General features: G+C 36.2%; 1 protein-coding gene across 1 annotated transcript; it reads right to left on the reverse strand.

Moving 5' to 3' along the window:
* Positions 1–344: 344 nt before the first annotated feature.
* Positions 345–1,517, reverse strand: LOC104106956 (F-box protein At1g47340-like). Its single transcript, XM_009615623.1, has one exon. It carries the CDS (start codon positions 1,515–1,517, stop codon positions 345–347), a length of 1,173 nt encoding a protein of 390 aa, XP_009613918.1.
* Between the last annotated feature and the right edge of the window lie 14,357 nt (positions 1,518–15,874).

The following is a 15,874-nucleotide window of genomic DNA, read 5'->3' on the forward strand; positions in this document are numbered from 1 at the left end:
ATAATATGCTCTTCCTCCTTTTGTAAAAAGAAAAAAACAAATTATAGCCAGGTAAAGAAGAACAATTCGTTTTCTGGTTCAAGCAAGCAGACAATCACATATTCACAATGCACCTAAATATATATACATGCACAATCAGTTACAAAGAACGGACTTGAGATCACATTATGAAAGTACTTATTTTTTCAATACTTTAATATCCAATAATTGACGAAGATAATTTGAGTTTTAAACTGTATCGGTTGTTCTTCAGACTAGTTCATTTATAGTAGAACAAGAATACCAGGAGAGAATTGATTGAGAAAATTAATTTAAACAAATTACAAAGATCAACTCATATACATTCATAGTTGATCTCCCTCAGACAACAAATCTACCCTCGGTTGCAAAGATAGTCTTGTGCTTCCTAAGTTAAAACATCTATCAAAGTACAAACCAATATGAATATTCATTTTAGATCTTGCCAGCTTTCTAAACCTATTCTCTTCAATGTTGTAGAGGAGAGGCTGCTTACCACCGTCAATCATAATTTCACCATTGTTACCTTTTAATGGTACATACCCCATTATTTTGAACAAACTTCCCATACCTGATAAATTGATAATGTGTTCCTTGACCCATTCTTGCTTCTTATGATCCTTGAGAAAGTATAGATCTATCCTTGACAATTCTTCTGATTGGTAAGCTAAACATAATTTCCCATTCAAATCAGCTAACTCACCATTCTCAATTAGTGGAAACTCTTCATAATAGGGATCTTTGGGGCAACGAACCGAACTCAAGAATTCTTCATTTTCGATTTCCATCGAAATAATATGCTTTTCCATTCTATCTGCTCTTCCAACCAACCAATAAATTGCATTATTTACACATGTTGAATCAACCTTGTAAGAAAACCATTCTTGGTGTGCTAGGGATTGCCAAGAGCTAGGAATTGGTCCACCATCTCTTAGTGTGAGAGTCTCAAATCTGAACTCCACAGCACTACCACCATAGTTAAAGTGGTAATTAGGGCCAGTCTTGGTAGCATATAGATGGACAATCTTGTATGTATTGTTGGAAGGGATATACCCCACATCAAAACTAACTGATGGATAACTTGAAATTGGTAAGTCTTTGATTTCTCTAGTAGTGGGATTGCATACCTTGTGATTGAAAATGATGAGGTTGGAGGAGATGAAAAAAGAGTGTTGAGGGGCAATAATATCCTCAAAACTGAAATCTTTCTGGATCTCGCTGTTGTCAACGGCTAGATCCATGGTCGAAATAGCAATAGTTCGACTAATCATTTCCATCCCATTCGGTGAATGCTTGGAGTCAGATACTTGAACTACACGTGCTCTAGGACGATTCAAGGATTTCATGTTGTAGAGTCTTCTGAAATGTGGACTAGAGATAGTTCTGAGCCACTCCTTTGAGACTGTTTGAAGTTGGTGGACATGTTTGAGTGCAAGCCTAGAGAGTATATTCAGCAGGACTTCACTAGGCAGATCCATGATGTTAGAGCTCCGTTCCATTGTACTGTCCATTCTTCAACTGCTTCTTGATATCGAAGATATCAGAGAGAGATCTAAATTGTGACTGTAAGAGAGATATAGAGAGAGAGGAGCATACAGCCTTGTTTTACTTATTATTTATACTATATATTTTTCTTCTGACAATAGCCTTCATTGACTTAAATGAAGATATGAAATATAGGAGTAATAGGTATCAAGATGAGTTTCTTCACTTACATAACCTAACAAGCTTAAGCCTTCTTCTAATAGGTAAAATCATGTGATATTTCTTCCACTGATTATCTCAAGTAGGACTACTCCGAAACTGAATATGTCTAACTTCCAATCCATCCGGTGTCAGGGGCGGCTCAACGGTATTTGGGGCCTAAAACCAAACTTCAACGGGGCCCTAAGTTTTTCTACATTAAAAAACTCATTTAAAAAAAATTTATTTGAAATTTATTTTTCTAGATTTTTGAGATGTAAAATTATTAATATTTTATTTATAATCGATTTCTTGACTAGGATTATATATGTTTCTACTTTTTAGAATTATTGTTCAATTCTTTTAAGATTTCCTGATTTTCTTAAAGGTCACTCTCACCAACTTCTTCTTCTTTTTGGATTCCATTATCTTCTAGATTAATTATATTAGTGATTTGTTCATCTACCATAATAATAATAATAATAATAATAGTGTATAAAGGGGGCAAGAAACGTATTCACAAGTAATGTTTAAGGGTGAATCACAAAAGTTACTATTTTTATTCCAAAAATTATCTCTAACGGTCCCATATTTTCCTTTTTTATGAAATATGTACTTTTTCTTTGATATGCTAAATATTTTTTTAAATCATCAGATATATCTATTTAATATTAAAAAAATTTGGGGGCCCCTAGATTTGGGACCTCAAGCACACTACTAGAAATCCGCTAAACACCGACCAAAAAAACCGATCAAAGTTGGTCGGTTATGGCCAATTACTAACCAAAACGCGATCATTTATGTGTGGACGGTATTTTGACGGTCGGAAAGGCATACCGACCAAAGTTGGTCGGAAATTACCGATCAACTTTGGTCGGTCAATTAAATTCAAAAAAAACAAATATTGCAACAAAAAAAAAAAAAAAAAAAACCGACCAACTTATGTAATCAAAAGATTCACCATCTAGGAATCAAATCGGGATTTGTACTATGGCAGGATACTATTCTACCACTAGACCATTAGTGCATTTTATTTTAAGACTGTCTTTTATTTGATTTATACTCTTTAATTGTATTTTCGCACAAAAATAACCAACCAAAGTTGGTCGGTTTTTTAAAATGACCGGCCGAATTAACCGACCAATTTTTGTCGGCTTTTTAATATTAATTTTTATTTATTTTAATTGAAAAACAGACCAAAGTTGGTCAGTTTCTTGAAAAATAAATTTCGCGGGACTCAAAAATATTTTGCCGCATTTTTGCGCCAAAGAAAACCGACCAAAGTTGGTCGGTTTCGTAAAAAAAAATTAAAAAATAAAATATTTTGAAAAACCGACCAACTGTGGTCGATTTTTTGACCGACCAAAGTTGGTCGGTCGACCTTGATCGGTTTTTGCCAAATTTCTAGTAGTGGCAGTTACTTGAGTGGCTTTACCATTGGGCCGCCACTGTCCAATGCATATTCAAGAAGACACTAGATTGCCACAAGTGGATAATGTTCATAAGTATGAGAATTTTACCAACAAACGAAAAGAAATGACCAAACATCCCATTGTTGGGATCATTTGATAGGAAGGTATGTTATGTACTTACTTCAGTTACTAGGTCCCCAAGCTTCCTTTGTATTTGCTTCTGTTCTTTTATTTGGCATATTTCCATATACTAAAATTTGTTCCGTTGCATTGGTGCAAAAGCCCAAAAGCCTAACCAGGTTTCGGTTCTGAAGTTTTGCAACTAAAGCCACTTCATTCTTAAATTCATCTATGCCTTGTCCTTAACCTTTTCACTGCAATTTCTTTTTCTCCTCTAAACAGACCCTTCAAGTGATTGATGTGTCCCTATCATACGAATTATTTGGATACTTGTTTTGGACTGACATCGTGGCATGAGAAGTAAGATCGTGCGAATGAAATATAATTATGACACACAAGACATGATGAACGGCTATTTGATTATGAGTGAGCTATCAAGCTTCTTTTTGCGCTTGGATAAGGATCCGTCCCTCCGGAGTTAGATGATAACCAATGTTACTTTGGGCCCTGTGAGCGTGGTCGACACATGAATTGTGTATCGGGTTGATACATGAATTTTGTATAGGATTTCAGTGATACATGAACTTTGTATCGGGCTTGGTGATACATGGATTGTGTATTATGGTACATAAATCTTGTATCGGTTGTGGAGTGATAAGAGTCTTGAGCATACATAGAAATCCCTGACTCATTTAGAAGCATTCATTAGATGATAACTATTGCATTTCACATATATGTGCTAGATGGGAGCCTCGACTCCGTTGATTGAAGATGCCATCTTTAAATATCATAATGATTATCTCTTGAATCGAAAAAATCATGCTTTATATCTTTCGACTGTCTTACATCTTATTGTTGTTCATGAGATTATTTATTGTTCAGACCCGAGTTTTGTTTTATTTATATCTGTGTTGCAAGTATCCTAATGCATTTAGTCGTGTCACTACTTATTCGAGGTTAGAATTGATAATTACTTAGTATCGATTATGGTGTACTCATACTATGCTTCCGTACATCTTTTTGTGCAGATCCTCAGGGAGCGCTAACCGAGCCTAATTACTGTAGAAGCTTCTAGGGTTCCTTATATATATTGGGCTAAGACCGGGCAAAAATAAAATGTGAACCCAAAAACCATTTAAAATACAACAAAAGAGACAGCTAGCCCAAAACTCTATCAGCATCATGTCATATCAATAACCCTTCCTCCCTCTCCTCCCCCCCCCCCCCCAAGTTGGAGGGCTGTACACACGTTCAACTTGCCAAGTAAACTTTGATAATGAGCACCTGTCAAGAACTTAGTAAAATTATCAGCTGGTTGTGACGCAGTAGGCAAGAGATTTAAGGAAATTAAACCATCATCAAGCTTGATTCAAATAAAATATCAATCAACCTCGATATGTCTAGAAAAATAGGATTCTTTACTATATGTATAACAGGTTGGTTATCACAGAAGTTCGAAACGGATCCAGGCACAAAAAATACCAAACCTGATAATAAACGAACCAACCATGGGAAATCAGCTGCAATCTTACTTATTGTCCTATATTCAGGTTCAACAGAGGATAAAGAAACCACATGCTCCTTCTTATAGTTCCAACTAATAAGACTTATTTCCAAAGTAACACAAAAATCACTAACCAAAAGACGAAATCTGGGTAGGCAACCTAATCACATCACAATATCCAATCAACAAAAAACTAACGAAATTATTTTAAAAAAATTCCCAATTCCCTTTCAAGTACCTCAAAACATGTAGAACTGCATTCATATGAGGTACCCTGGGTGTTTGAAGGTATTGGCTAAGATATTGAACAACAAAACAAAAGTTAGGGCGAGCGTGTGTAAGGAAATTTAGTTTACCAATGAGACTCCTATAAGTATCAAGCCGAGGTAAAACATCACCAATATCTGATTCAACTTAATGGACAAGTCCAAAGGACATATAACATGGGACACATCAAAACAATGAAAATCAGTCAAGAGATCAGAAATAAACTTCTTTGATGCAACCACACTCCTCAAGAGTCATAGTGAACTTCTATACCCGAAACATAATTGATCAGCCCCAAATCTTTTAATTTAAACTATGCATCCAAAAAAAAGAAACCTTTAATTTTGGTGATCACAATAAAATCATCCACAATGAGGATAATGTCATCTACATAAACAACAAGGAAACAATAGACTTGTCTGATTTCTTAATAAATAGGTGGTAGTCATTCAAAGAATTAGTGTAGCCTCTACAACAAAGAGCCTGAGAAATATAAAGACTCTTTCCTCTTCCAAAAGCAGCAATTTCAGTCTTGGAGTTATTACCTCATTGCGACTTTGGTCCCTGTATTATCTTACGAAACATATTTAACCTATAATTAGAGAAAGCATGTGTTTTTAACCCCTCAAGCTAACAGAGGTTGACCTCACATGAGAAACTGACGAGTTTGCCTTCTTTCTGCAACGAAAACATATAAATTAACTTTGTTACCATTAAGTTCATTAACTTGGAAAATATTGTGGATTCTTCTATTAAAAATAAAATACTGCATTGATTGAGACATGAGAAATGACATCGAATCTTGTTGTGAAATGGCATAAACAAGAGTACAAAGACCCTTAGTATAAAAATCTGTCCGAAAACCTTATACTATTATTCAGTGCTAGTGTCCCATGTGCTGGCTGCTAATAAAGCATCCAATTAGGATAACTACTTTTATAATTAAGAAAACACGTATTCCCATGTTCTTCGTTAGAATATATAACTATACGACCATCAATTTAATCTCTAAATCTCAACTTTCTAGATCATAGAGAAGTGGAAGAATGACCGGTTGTAATTATGGCCAATATTTTGGCTAATAGAGTCCATCTCACATAAGCATAAGCATCTTTGTAAAATGTAGACTTTGTTAGCAATATTTTTTGGGACCCAAAAATATTGCATTATGTGGTGGTCATCATTTGCACAAGTTGTATCTCTTCTTTTATACCTAAGAGGCCAAAACTTTTTTACCTATAAAAGGGAAGGCAATTAGTTCATTTTAGACACACCAACAAGACTTGAGTCTTCATTTCTTGTTTCTTCCTTTCCTTCTTTATTAAGAGTATTTTGTATGAGAGTTAGGCAATTAGTTCATTGTCTTTGTTATTGTCATTATACAATTGTTTGGCTAAATTGCGCACTACCCGGATTCCCGATCCTAACAAATTGGTATCAGAGCCGGATCTAACCGGATTTATTTCAGTAGCCAATATGACTTTAACGAAGACTTATGTTGAGAAATTTGATCGAAGTGAAAACTTCGGAATGTGGCAATTAAAGATGGAAGCTATCCTAATTCAGGATGGCTTAGACTTGGCGTTGCAAGGAAAGAAGAAGAAGCCGGATAAAATGACGGATGAGGAGTTTACCGTCATAGACAAAAGGGCAAAAGTAGGTATCATTTTAAATCTCTCAAATGAGGTTTTACGTGAAGTTTCTGTAGAAACCACAGCCAAAAGCATGTGGGAAAAATTGAAAACCTTATATATGAAGAGGACGATGGAAAATAAACTTTACGTGAAGAGAAACTTTATACAATTCGTATGGGTGAAAGTACCTCTATTCTCTCTCATCTAGACACCTTTGATTCCAATTTTATGGATTTGAGTAATATAGGTGCTGAATTTAAAGATGAGGATCAAGCCGTGTTACTGCTTTATTCTCTACCCCATCTTTTAAGCATATAAGAGATACTATACTTTATGCAAAGAATAATATCTCTTATAAGGATATTAAATCTATCTTAAAATCAAAAAAACAGATAAATAGTGATATTACTGGGGAAGCTAGTGGAACTCAAGCGGGAGTTGACTTATTTGTTAGGGGCAGATCTTACTCCAATTCCAGATACAATAATTTAGAGTGTCGCTATTGTCATAAAAAAGGACACAATATTTCTAAATGCTATAAACTGAAAAATAAAGAAAAGCATAAAGAAAGAAAAAATGAGCACAAAAATACTAACACAATCGAAGCTAGTGTAGCAAATAATGAGATTGAGGGAACTATATTTTTAGCAACCGAAACTAGTTTCAGATTAGATAATGAGTGAATTTTAGATTCCGGTTGTTCATATCATATGTGTCCTAGCAGAGACTTGTTTTCTACATATGATTCAGTTGCAGGTGGAGTTGTCCAACTGGGTAACAATGTTACTTGTAACGTTAATGGCAAAGGTACAATTCGGGTCAGAATGCACGATGATGTGGTGAGAACTCTCACCGATGTTAGATATGTTCCTGCGTTGAAGAAAAATCTCATATCTTTAGGCACTTTGGAATCCCTTGGGTGAAAATTCACTAGTGAAGGTGGAGTTTTAAAAAAATTTCAAGATGCTCTTGTGATCATGAAAGCACACAGATCTGGTTCGTTGTATACTTTATTGGGCTCCACTGTTATAGGCCCAACTACAGTTTCGGTATCAGACAACTTGTCTGATTTTGATGGCATTAAATTTGACATATGCCCATTGGGGCTTTTGCTGAGAAGGTGGAGCAAATTTACTATATCATCCAAAATTAGGCCAAGGCGGAGATTTGTAATTATGGCCAATATTTTGGCTAATGGAGTCCATCTCACAGAAGCATAAGCATCTTTACAAAGTGTAGACTTTGTTGGCAATATTCTTTGGGACCCAAAAATATTATATTATGTGGTGGACATCATTTGCACAAGTTGTATCTCTTCTTTTACACCTAAGAGGCCAAGACTTTTTTACCTATAAAAGGGAAGGCAATTAGTTCATTTTAGACACACCAACAAGACTTGAGTTTTTATTTCTTGTTTCTTCCTTTTCTACTTTATTAAAGGAGTATTTTGTATGAGAGTTAGTGTTGGAAAGCACTTGTGTGAACCCTTTCTTTGGAGTGATCTTGTAAGGTTATTCTCTTAGGGTATTTGGGATTAATTAGAGTGTTTACTCTAATTTTGTACTATGCTTGTGGACGTAAGGGAAGGCAATTAGTTCATTTTAGACACACCAACAAGACTTGAGTTTTCATTTCTTGTTTCTTCCTTTTCTACTTTATTAAAGGAGTATTTTGTATGAGAGTTAGTGTTGGAAAGCACTTGTGTGAACCCTTTCTTTGGAGTGATCTTGTAAGGTTATTCTCTTAGGGTATTTGGGATTAATTAGAGTGTTTACTCTAATTTTGTACTACGCTTGTGGACGTAGGTCACTTTGACTGAACCACGTTAAATTTGTGTCTTCTTTATATGCTTTAATTGCCGTTGTTATCAACTTCCATTGTCTTTGTTATTTTCATTATACCATTGTTTGGCTAAATTCCATACCCGGGTTCCGGATCCTAACACCAGTACTAGTATGGAATTGAGCTCCAACATCATGGCTCTGCCTAGTGAAGTCTTGATCGATATACTCTCTAGGCTTTCTCTCAAACACATCATGGCTCTGCCTAGTGAAGTCTTGATCGATAAACTCTCTAGGCTTTCTCTCAAACACATCATGGCTCTGCCTAGTGAAGTCTTGATCGATAAACTCTCTAGGCTTTCTCTCAAACATGTCCACCAACTTCAAATAGTTTCAAAGCTATGGCTCAGAACCATCTCTAGTCCACATTTCAGAAGACTCTATAACATGAAATCCATGACTCGTCCCCGGGCACTTGTAGTTGAAGAATCTGACCACACTTATTCAAGGCCGAGTGGGATCAGACCTCCTAGTCGAATTATCACTATTTCCACCATGGATCTTGCTGGTGATAACAAGATTCAGAAAGAATTCAGTTTCAAGATTGTTGGCCGTGAGTTCTCCCTCCGCATTTCGTCCAACCTCATCATTTCCAATCACAAGGTATGCAACCCTACAACTAGAAGTCATATAAATATTCAAATTATCCATCAGTTCGTGTCGATGTGGGCTATATTCCTGCTACCAATACATACAAGATTATCCGTTTCGTTGGTACCAAACACAGTCCTAATTATACGTACAACTATGGTCATGAAGTTTTGGAGATCGGATTTGAGATTCTCACACTAACCGATGGTGGACCAATTCCTAGTTCATGGCGATCCATGACACACCGAGAACAGTTTTCCGTCAAGGTTGATGCAACATGTGTAGATGGTGCAATATATTGGTTTGTTGGAAGGGGAGATAAAAAGGAAGACCATATAATTTCAATGGAAATTGAAAATGAAGAATTCTTAACCATTAGTTGCCCTAAAGAAGATGATAAAAAACTATTTGAGAATGGCCAGTTAGCTCATTTGAATGGGAAATTATGTTTAGCTTATTACTCAAAGGAATTATCAAGAATGGGTATATTCTTGCTCAAAGATCCTAAGAACCAAACATGGACCAAGGAATACGATATCCATTTACCACGTATGGGGGAATGGTTTAGACTAGTGGGTTACAGTAATGGTGACATTCTTATTCAAGGCAAGACGCCACTCTTCTACAACATCAAAGAGAAAAGGGGTAGAAAACTGCGAAAATCAAACAAAAATTATACTCGCTTGTATTATGATAGATGTTTTACGTTAGACACCTCAAGACTACCATTGCCAACAAGGGAGCCATCGCCAATTAGAAATTTATCATCGAAGATTTCAAAATGTGAGATAGTCTAAACAGATTTTGTTGGTAGAGTAAGTCAAAGATTGTTGTTTTGATTTGTTTGTGTTAATTATAGGTTTCAATTATGAAAAATAATATATCACATTTGATACAGGATCAAGAAGGAAACCAAAGGAATCAAGAAGCAATACCAGCCAAGAATAGATTAAGGAAACAATCTATTAACAGGAGCTCTAAAAGCAACGCAAGGAAAAGAATCAATGATTAGCGATGAAAAAGGAAGGAGCAGCGAAGATCCGGAAGAAGAAGCAATCAGTGATTCTATAAAATGATTGAGAGAAGCTATTATTGGAAGATCCCAAATCAAAGGAAAACGAGATCACAAAAGGATTCATTAAAGATCATTGAAGACAGAAATCAAGGGATCTAGCGGATATGTCTCAAGTAACAAAGAGATATGCCTAGCGGATGAAAAGCTCGTCAAGATCATAAATCAAGGAAGATCCACGGAAACTTGACCTTATTCTTGGAAAGAATCAATCTATGATCAGCTCCCTTGGGTTTGCAATCTCTCAAGATTCACGTCATTCAAGAATCAAAAAGGTCTCATAAAGTGTATATATACATATGTTCCAGACTTGAAGAAGACATACTTTGAACAAACCATTTTCACTCTTTCTGTTCTACTCCAAACAAGCATTTTAGTTCTTATAGATCTGGTGTGTAATTAGTGAGAGAAGAAAAAGAGATAAACACTGGTGAGACATTGTATCAAGAAGAGAAAAGTGACATAGAGATCAAACTGTTGGTGCAAAGCTACATTAACCAATCTATACTCAGAAAACTTCGATCACTGAAAGAGAATATTCTTGCAACCCAAAGGGACTGGAGTATGATTCATATTGAATCCGAACCAGTATAAAATTCACCCCCCCTCTTATACTTTCAATTGGTATCAGAGCTAGTCTCACATTCTTTGCTTAACAGCTTGTGAGAAAAGATCATGGCAAATCAAGTACTTATTGGAGCACTCTTTCAAGAAGGAACATCGCAGGATAGGCCAAAATATTTTAGTGGACAACACTTTTCTCACTGGAAAGTGCCTATGGAAATATATGCAAAATCCTGTGATGTCAAAATATGGCGCGTTATCAAAAAGGGAAACTATCCACTACCGGCAACTGCTCAACCACCTGCTGATCCAGAAGATATAAAATAGTACACAGACGAGCAAATGGCAATTGTTCATCTCAATGCTAAGGCACGAAATTTACTCTATAATGCTATAAGTGGAGAGGAATATGAGAAACTCTCAAGTTGTGATACAGCCAAAGAAATTTAGGATAAACTAAAAGTTACTTATGAAGGAACCAGCTGTCACGACCCAAACCAATGGGCCGCGACGGGCATCCGGTACCTTACTCAACCGAGTACCAACGTAACGTATCTTTCATATCATACTATCATAGGTAAATGAGCCGGAGAGGCTGTCGTGAGATAAGTCGAATAAAACATAAGGAAATACTCAATATAGGGTAACCCAACTTGATATACCGACTTATACATATGACGTATGGGCCTATAAGGCCGGCATGATCCTTAATATACTCAAAACATAGGCCGACAAGGCCATAAAAGTATCTGTATACATGACATCTGTCTACAAGCCTTTAAGAGTACATAAATATCATAAAGGTCGGGACAGGGCCCCGCCATACTAATCTATACATGTCCAAATCATACTAACCAAATAAGTAACTCCGGAGCAAATGGAGCTCACCAACATCTTCCGTTGAGCTGATATCCTACTTGGAGGACTCTCAACCTGTCTATCGGGACCTGCAGATATGAAACGCAATGTCCTCAGACAAAAGAGATGTCAGTACAAAAAATGTACCGAGTATGTAAGGAATGAAAATAAGTAAATAATAGACATGAGAGAAACATGGAGTAAAAGACTCAACATGTATGTCTGAATAGCTCTGTGAACCATTTAATAGTATAATGTCATGCATATGCATATAAATGCCATACCATGCATAGCTATATGTGTACATAACATCATCATGCCTCTAAGGGCATCCCATCATATCACTTCGGCCACGGTATACGTTGATGATTTGCCTACAGTGGCTGAGGTGATATGATGGGATGCCCTCAGAGTCTTGATGATATTATGTACACATATGCCTATGCATGGTATGGCATTTATACGCATATGCACGACATTATAATATTAAATTATACATAGAGCTATTCAGACATACATGTTGAGTCTTTTACTCTATGTTTCTCTCATGTCTATTATTTACTGATTTTCATTCCTTACATACTCGGTACATTATTTGTAATGGCGTCCCTTTTGCTTGGGGATGCTGTGTTTTATGCCTGCAGGTCCCGATAGACAGGTTGAGAGTCCTCCAAGTAGGATATCAGCTTAGCGGAAGATGTTGGTGTGCTCCATTTGCTCCAGAGTTGCTTATTTGGTCAGTATGATTTGGACATGTATAGATTAGTATGGCGGGGCCCTGTCCCGACCTTTATGATATTTATGTAATCTTAGAGGCTTGTAGATAGATGTCATATATATAGATACTTGTATGGCCTTATCAGCCTATGTTTTAAGTATATTAAGTATCATGTCGGCCTTATGGGCCTGTACGTCATATGTATAAGTCGGTATATCAAGTTGGGTCACCCTATATTGAGTATTTCCTCATGTTTTATTCTACTTATCTCACGACAGCCTCTCTGACTCATTTACCTACGATAGTATGATACGAAAGATACATTACCTTGGTACTCAGTTGAGTAAGGTACCAGGTTCCCGTCGCGGCCCATCAATTTGGGTCGTGACACCAGCAAAGTGAAAGAAACTCACATGAGCATGTTGGTTCACGACTATGAACTCTTCCAGATGAAAGAAGGAGAATCCATTGAGGAAATGTTTGCAATGTTCAGCAAAATCATTAGCGATCTAAAAGCTTTTGGTAAACCATACTGGTGATCAAGTTTGGAAAATTCTGAGGAGTCAACCTACCACTTGGCAGACAAAAGTAGTTGCACTTGAATCACAAGATCTAAAAAACTTTCATATGATGAGTTTCAAGGAGATCTTATAGCATTCGAGAAAATTCCTCAAGAAAAAAAAACCAAGAAGAAAAGAAGAAAACACTCGCTTTCAAAGCCACAACTGAAAGGCCATAAAATGATATTGATTACGACCCTAAAGCTCTTAAAGAAGAGATTGCCATGGTATCAAGTAACATAGATGGTTTAATGAGAAGATACTGAAATAGAAGAAGAGGAAGGATAACCCCTAGGCAAACCAGGCAATATAATGAACAAGATAAGAATGACGAAAAATGTTTTGAGTGTGTGAGATATGGGCATGTTCAAGCTGAATGCTCATATCTTAAAAGAAAGGCTTCCAGAGGATTCAATAAAAAGAAATCTTTTAGAAGCTGGAGTGATGAAGACAGCTTAGAACATGAGGAAATAGCAAATCTATTCTTCATAACAATCTTGGAAAACGACATGAACAAACTCTCTGGTTGCTGGATCGATGAAGATGCATCAGACGACGAATACAAAGATAATAATAAAAATTGTTTCATGGAACGAGGTGAAACAAGCGAGTTAAGATCTTATAATTGTGATATATGTAATGAATTACAGGATATTCTTGACCTTACTCTAAAAGAGTCTCAAAAAATGATGAATGAACTATGGAGACTCAATAGGGAAAAGAAAGACTGGGAACACAAGCTTGAAGTATATGAAATTGAAAAGGAGGTACTTCAAGAAGAAATTTAGGAATTGCAAATGCAACTTAATGGCATGCGCAAGTCCACCAGTCATAGTTCTGTCAAGTCTAACCAGGTGACTTACAAGTCAACACGTACTAACATAAGTAGAAAATCAAAAACTGGATCGGCCCCTATGTGTCACTACTGTAATAAAAGTGGACATAAATACTCTTTCTATCGATTTCGAAATCTAATATTTTAGGATAGATTTGGAAACTCAAAAAAAATCCTGATGTTAGTAATACTAACCAAAAAGGACCCAAGCAAGCTTGGGTACCTAAAAGATAGTGATAATTTTGTTTTGCAGGAACACCACAGGAAGAGCCGCAAAGGAAAATGGTACTTAGATAGTGCGTGTTCCAGTCACATGACAGGTGACAAAAACATGTTCAAAGAAGTTACAAAGATAAATGAAGGAAGTGTCAAATTTGGGGATGACTCAAAAGGAAAGATAGTTGGCACTGGCACAGTTCCATTCAATAACAATTGTGATATTACTGAAGTGTATCTGGTAGATAGACTCAGCTACAATCTCCCAGGTATAAGTCAGCTATGTGATTCAGGGTACGAAGTTAAATTCAAGAAAACATGTTGTGCCATTGAAGATGAGACAAGTAAAATAATACTGCCAGGAAAAAGGCAGGGAAATATTTATATTCTTGATGGTTTTGAAAATTTAGATAGTCGCATTTGCTTAGCATCTATATCTGATGATCCATGATTGTGGCATAAGAAACTTGGTCATGCAAGCTTGCATCTTATTGAGAAACTATCCAAGCATAATTAGTTATTGGTCTCCCTAAACTCAACTTTTCTAGAAATCATATATGTGATGCATGCCAAATTGGTAAACAAACCAGAAACTCCTTCAAAAATAAAGACATTGTATCTACCACCAAGCCTTTACAATTGCTTCATATGGACTTATTTGGACCCACCATAACTGCTAGCATAGGAGGACAATGATATGCTTTTGTTATTGTTGATGACTACTCACATTTTACATGGGTGATTTTTTATCTCACAAAGATGAAGCTTTGAAAAACTTTGATATTTTCTATAAGAGAGTTGAAAGAGAAAAGAGTATCTTATTACAACTATTCAAAGTGTTCATGGAGGAGAATTCGAAAGCATAGTATTTGAGATTTATGCAATGATCAAGGATATACTCACAACTTCTCAGCTCCAAGATCACCTCAACAAAATGGAGTAGTTGAGCGGAAAAATAGAACTCTACAAGATATGGCCAGAACTATGATATTGGAATATTCCTTGCCAAACCATTTTTGGGCAGAAGCAGTAAGCACAACCTGCCACATTCTCAACAGATGTCTTATAAGACCCATCTTGAAGAAGACTCCATATGAACTATGGATTGGTAAACAACCCAACATAGGTTATTTCCATCCCTTTGGTAGCAAATGTTTTATCCACAACAACGGTAAGGACAATCTTGAAAATTTTGATTCAAGAAGTGATGAAGGTATTTTTCTGGGTTATTCCATTAACAGTAGATCTTTTAGAGTTTATAATAAACACACTTTATCTGTAAAAGAATCAGTACATATCATATTTGATGAAAATAACACTATGACCGAGAAAGGAATTATTGTAGGTGATTAAGATATCAGTCAAGAAACACCAAGCAAACCTCAAGAGTCGACTGATAGGCTAGACACTGTCATAGATTCAACTAATGAACCTGTCAATAGTCAACCAGAATCACAGAAGAAGTCAACTACTCATACGAATGCAACACGTCCACATGAATGGAGAATTGAACCGGAATACCCTCAAAAGTTCATCATAGGAGATCCAAGTGAAGGAATGTAAACCAGGGGAGCTCTCAAGAAAAAGTCAAATATAGCACTCATCTCCCAGATTGAACCAAAGAAGGTTGAGGAAGCCCTAAAAGACTCCAGCTGGGTACAAGTAATGCATGAAGAACTTGATCAATTTGACAAGAACCAAGTTTGGAAATTATTGCCCAAACCTGCAGATGTTACTGTAATTGGAATAAAATGGGTTTTCAGAAATAAGCTTAATGAAGATGGAACGGTTATGAGAAACAAAGCCATATTAGTAGCTTAAGGCTACTCACAGCAGGAAGGAGTCAACTACGATGAAACCTTCACTCCAGTAGCTCGACTAGAGTCTATACAGATTCTTCTTGCATATGCATCCTTCAAACAGTTTAGACTTTTTCAGATGGATGTCAAAAGTGCCTTTTTAAATGACTTTATTGATGCGG

The sequence above is a fragment of the Nicotiana tomentosiformis genome, chromosome 11 (assembly GCF_000390325.3).
Source record: "Nicotiana tomentosiformis chromosome 11, ASM39032v3, whole genome shotgun sequence".
Classification (NCBI taxonomy): Eukaryota; Viridiplantae; Streptophyta; class Magnoliopsida; order Solanales; family Solanaceae; genus Nicotiana; species Nicotiana tomentosiformis.

Excerpts from the sequence above, each read along its gene's own strand:
- LOC104106956 (XM_009615623.1), bottom strand. The coding sequence starts at position 1,517 with ATGGAACGGAGCTCTAACATCATGGATCTGCCTAGTGAAGTCCTGCTG.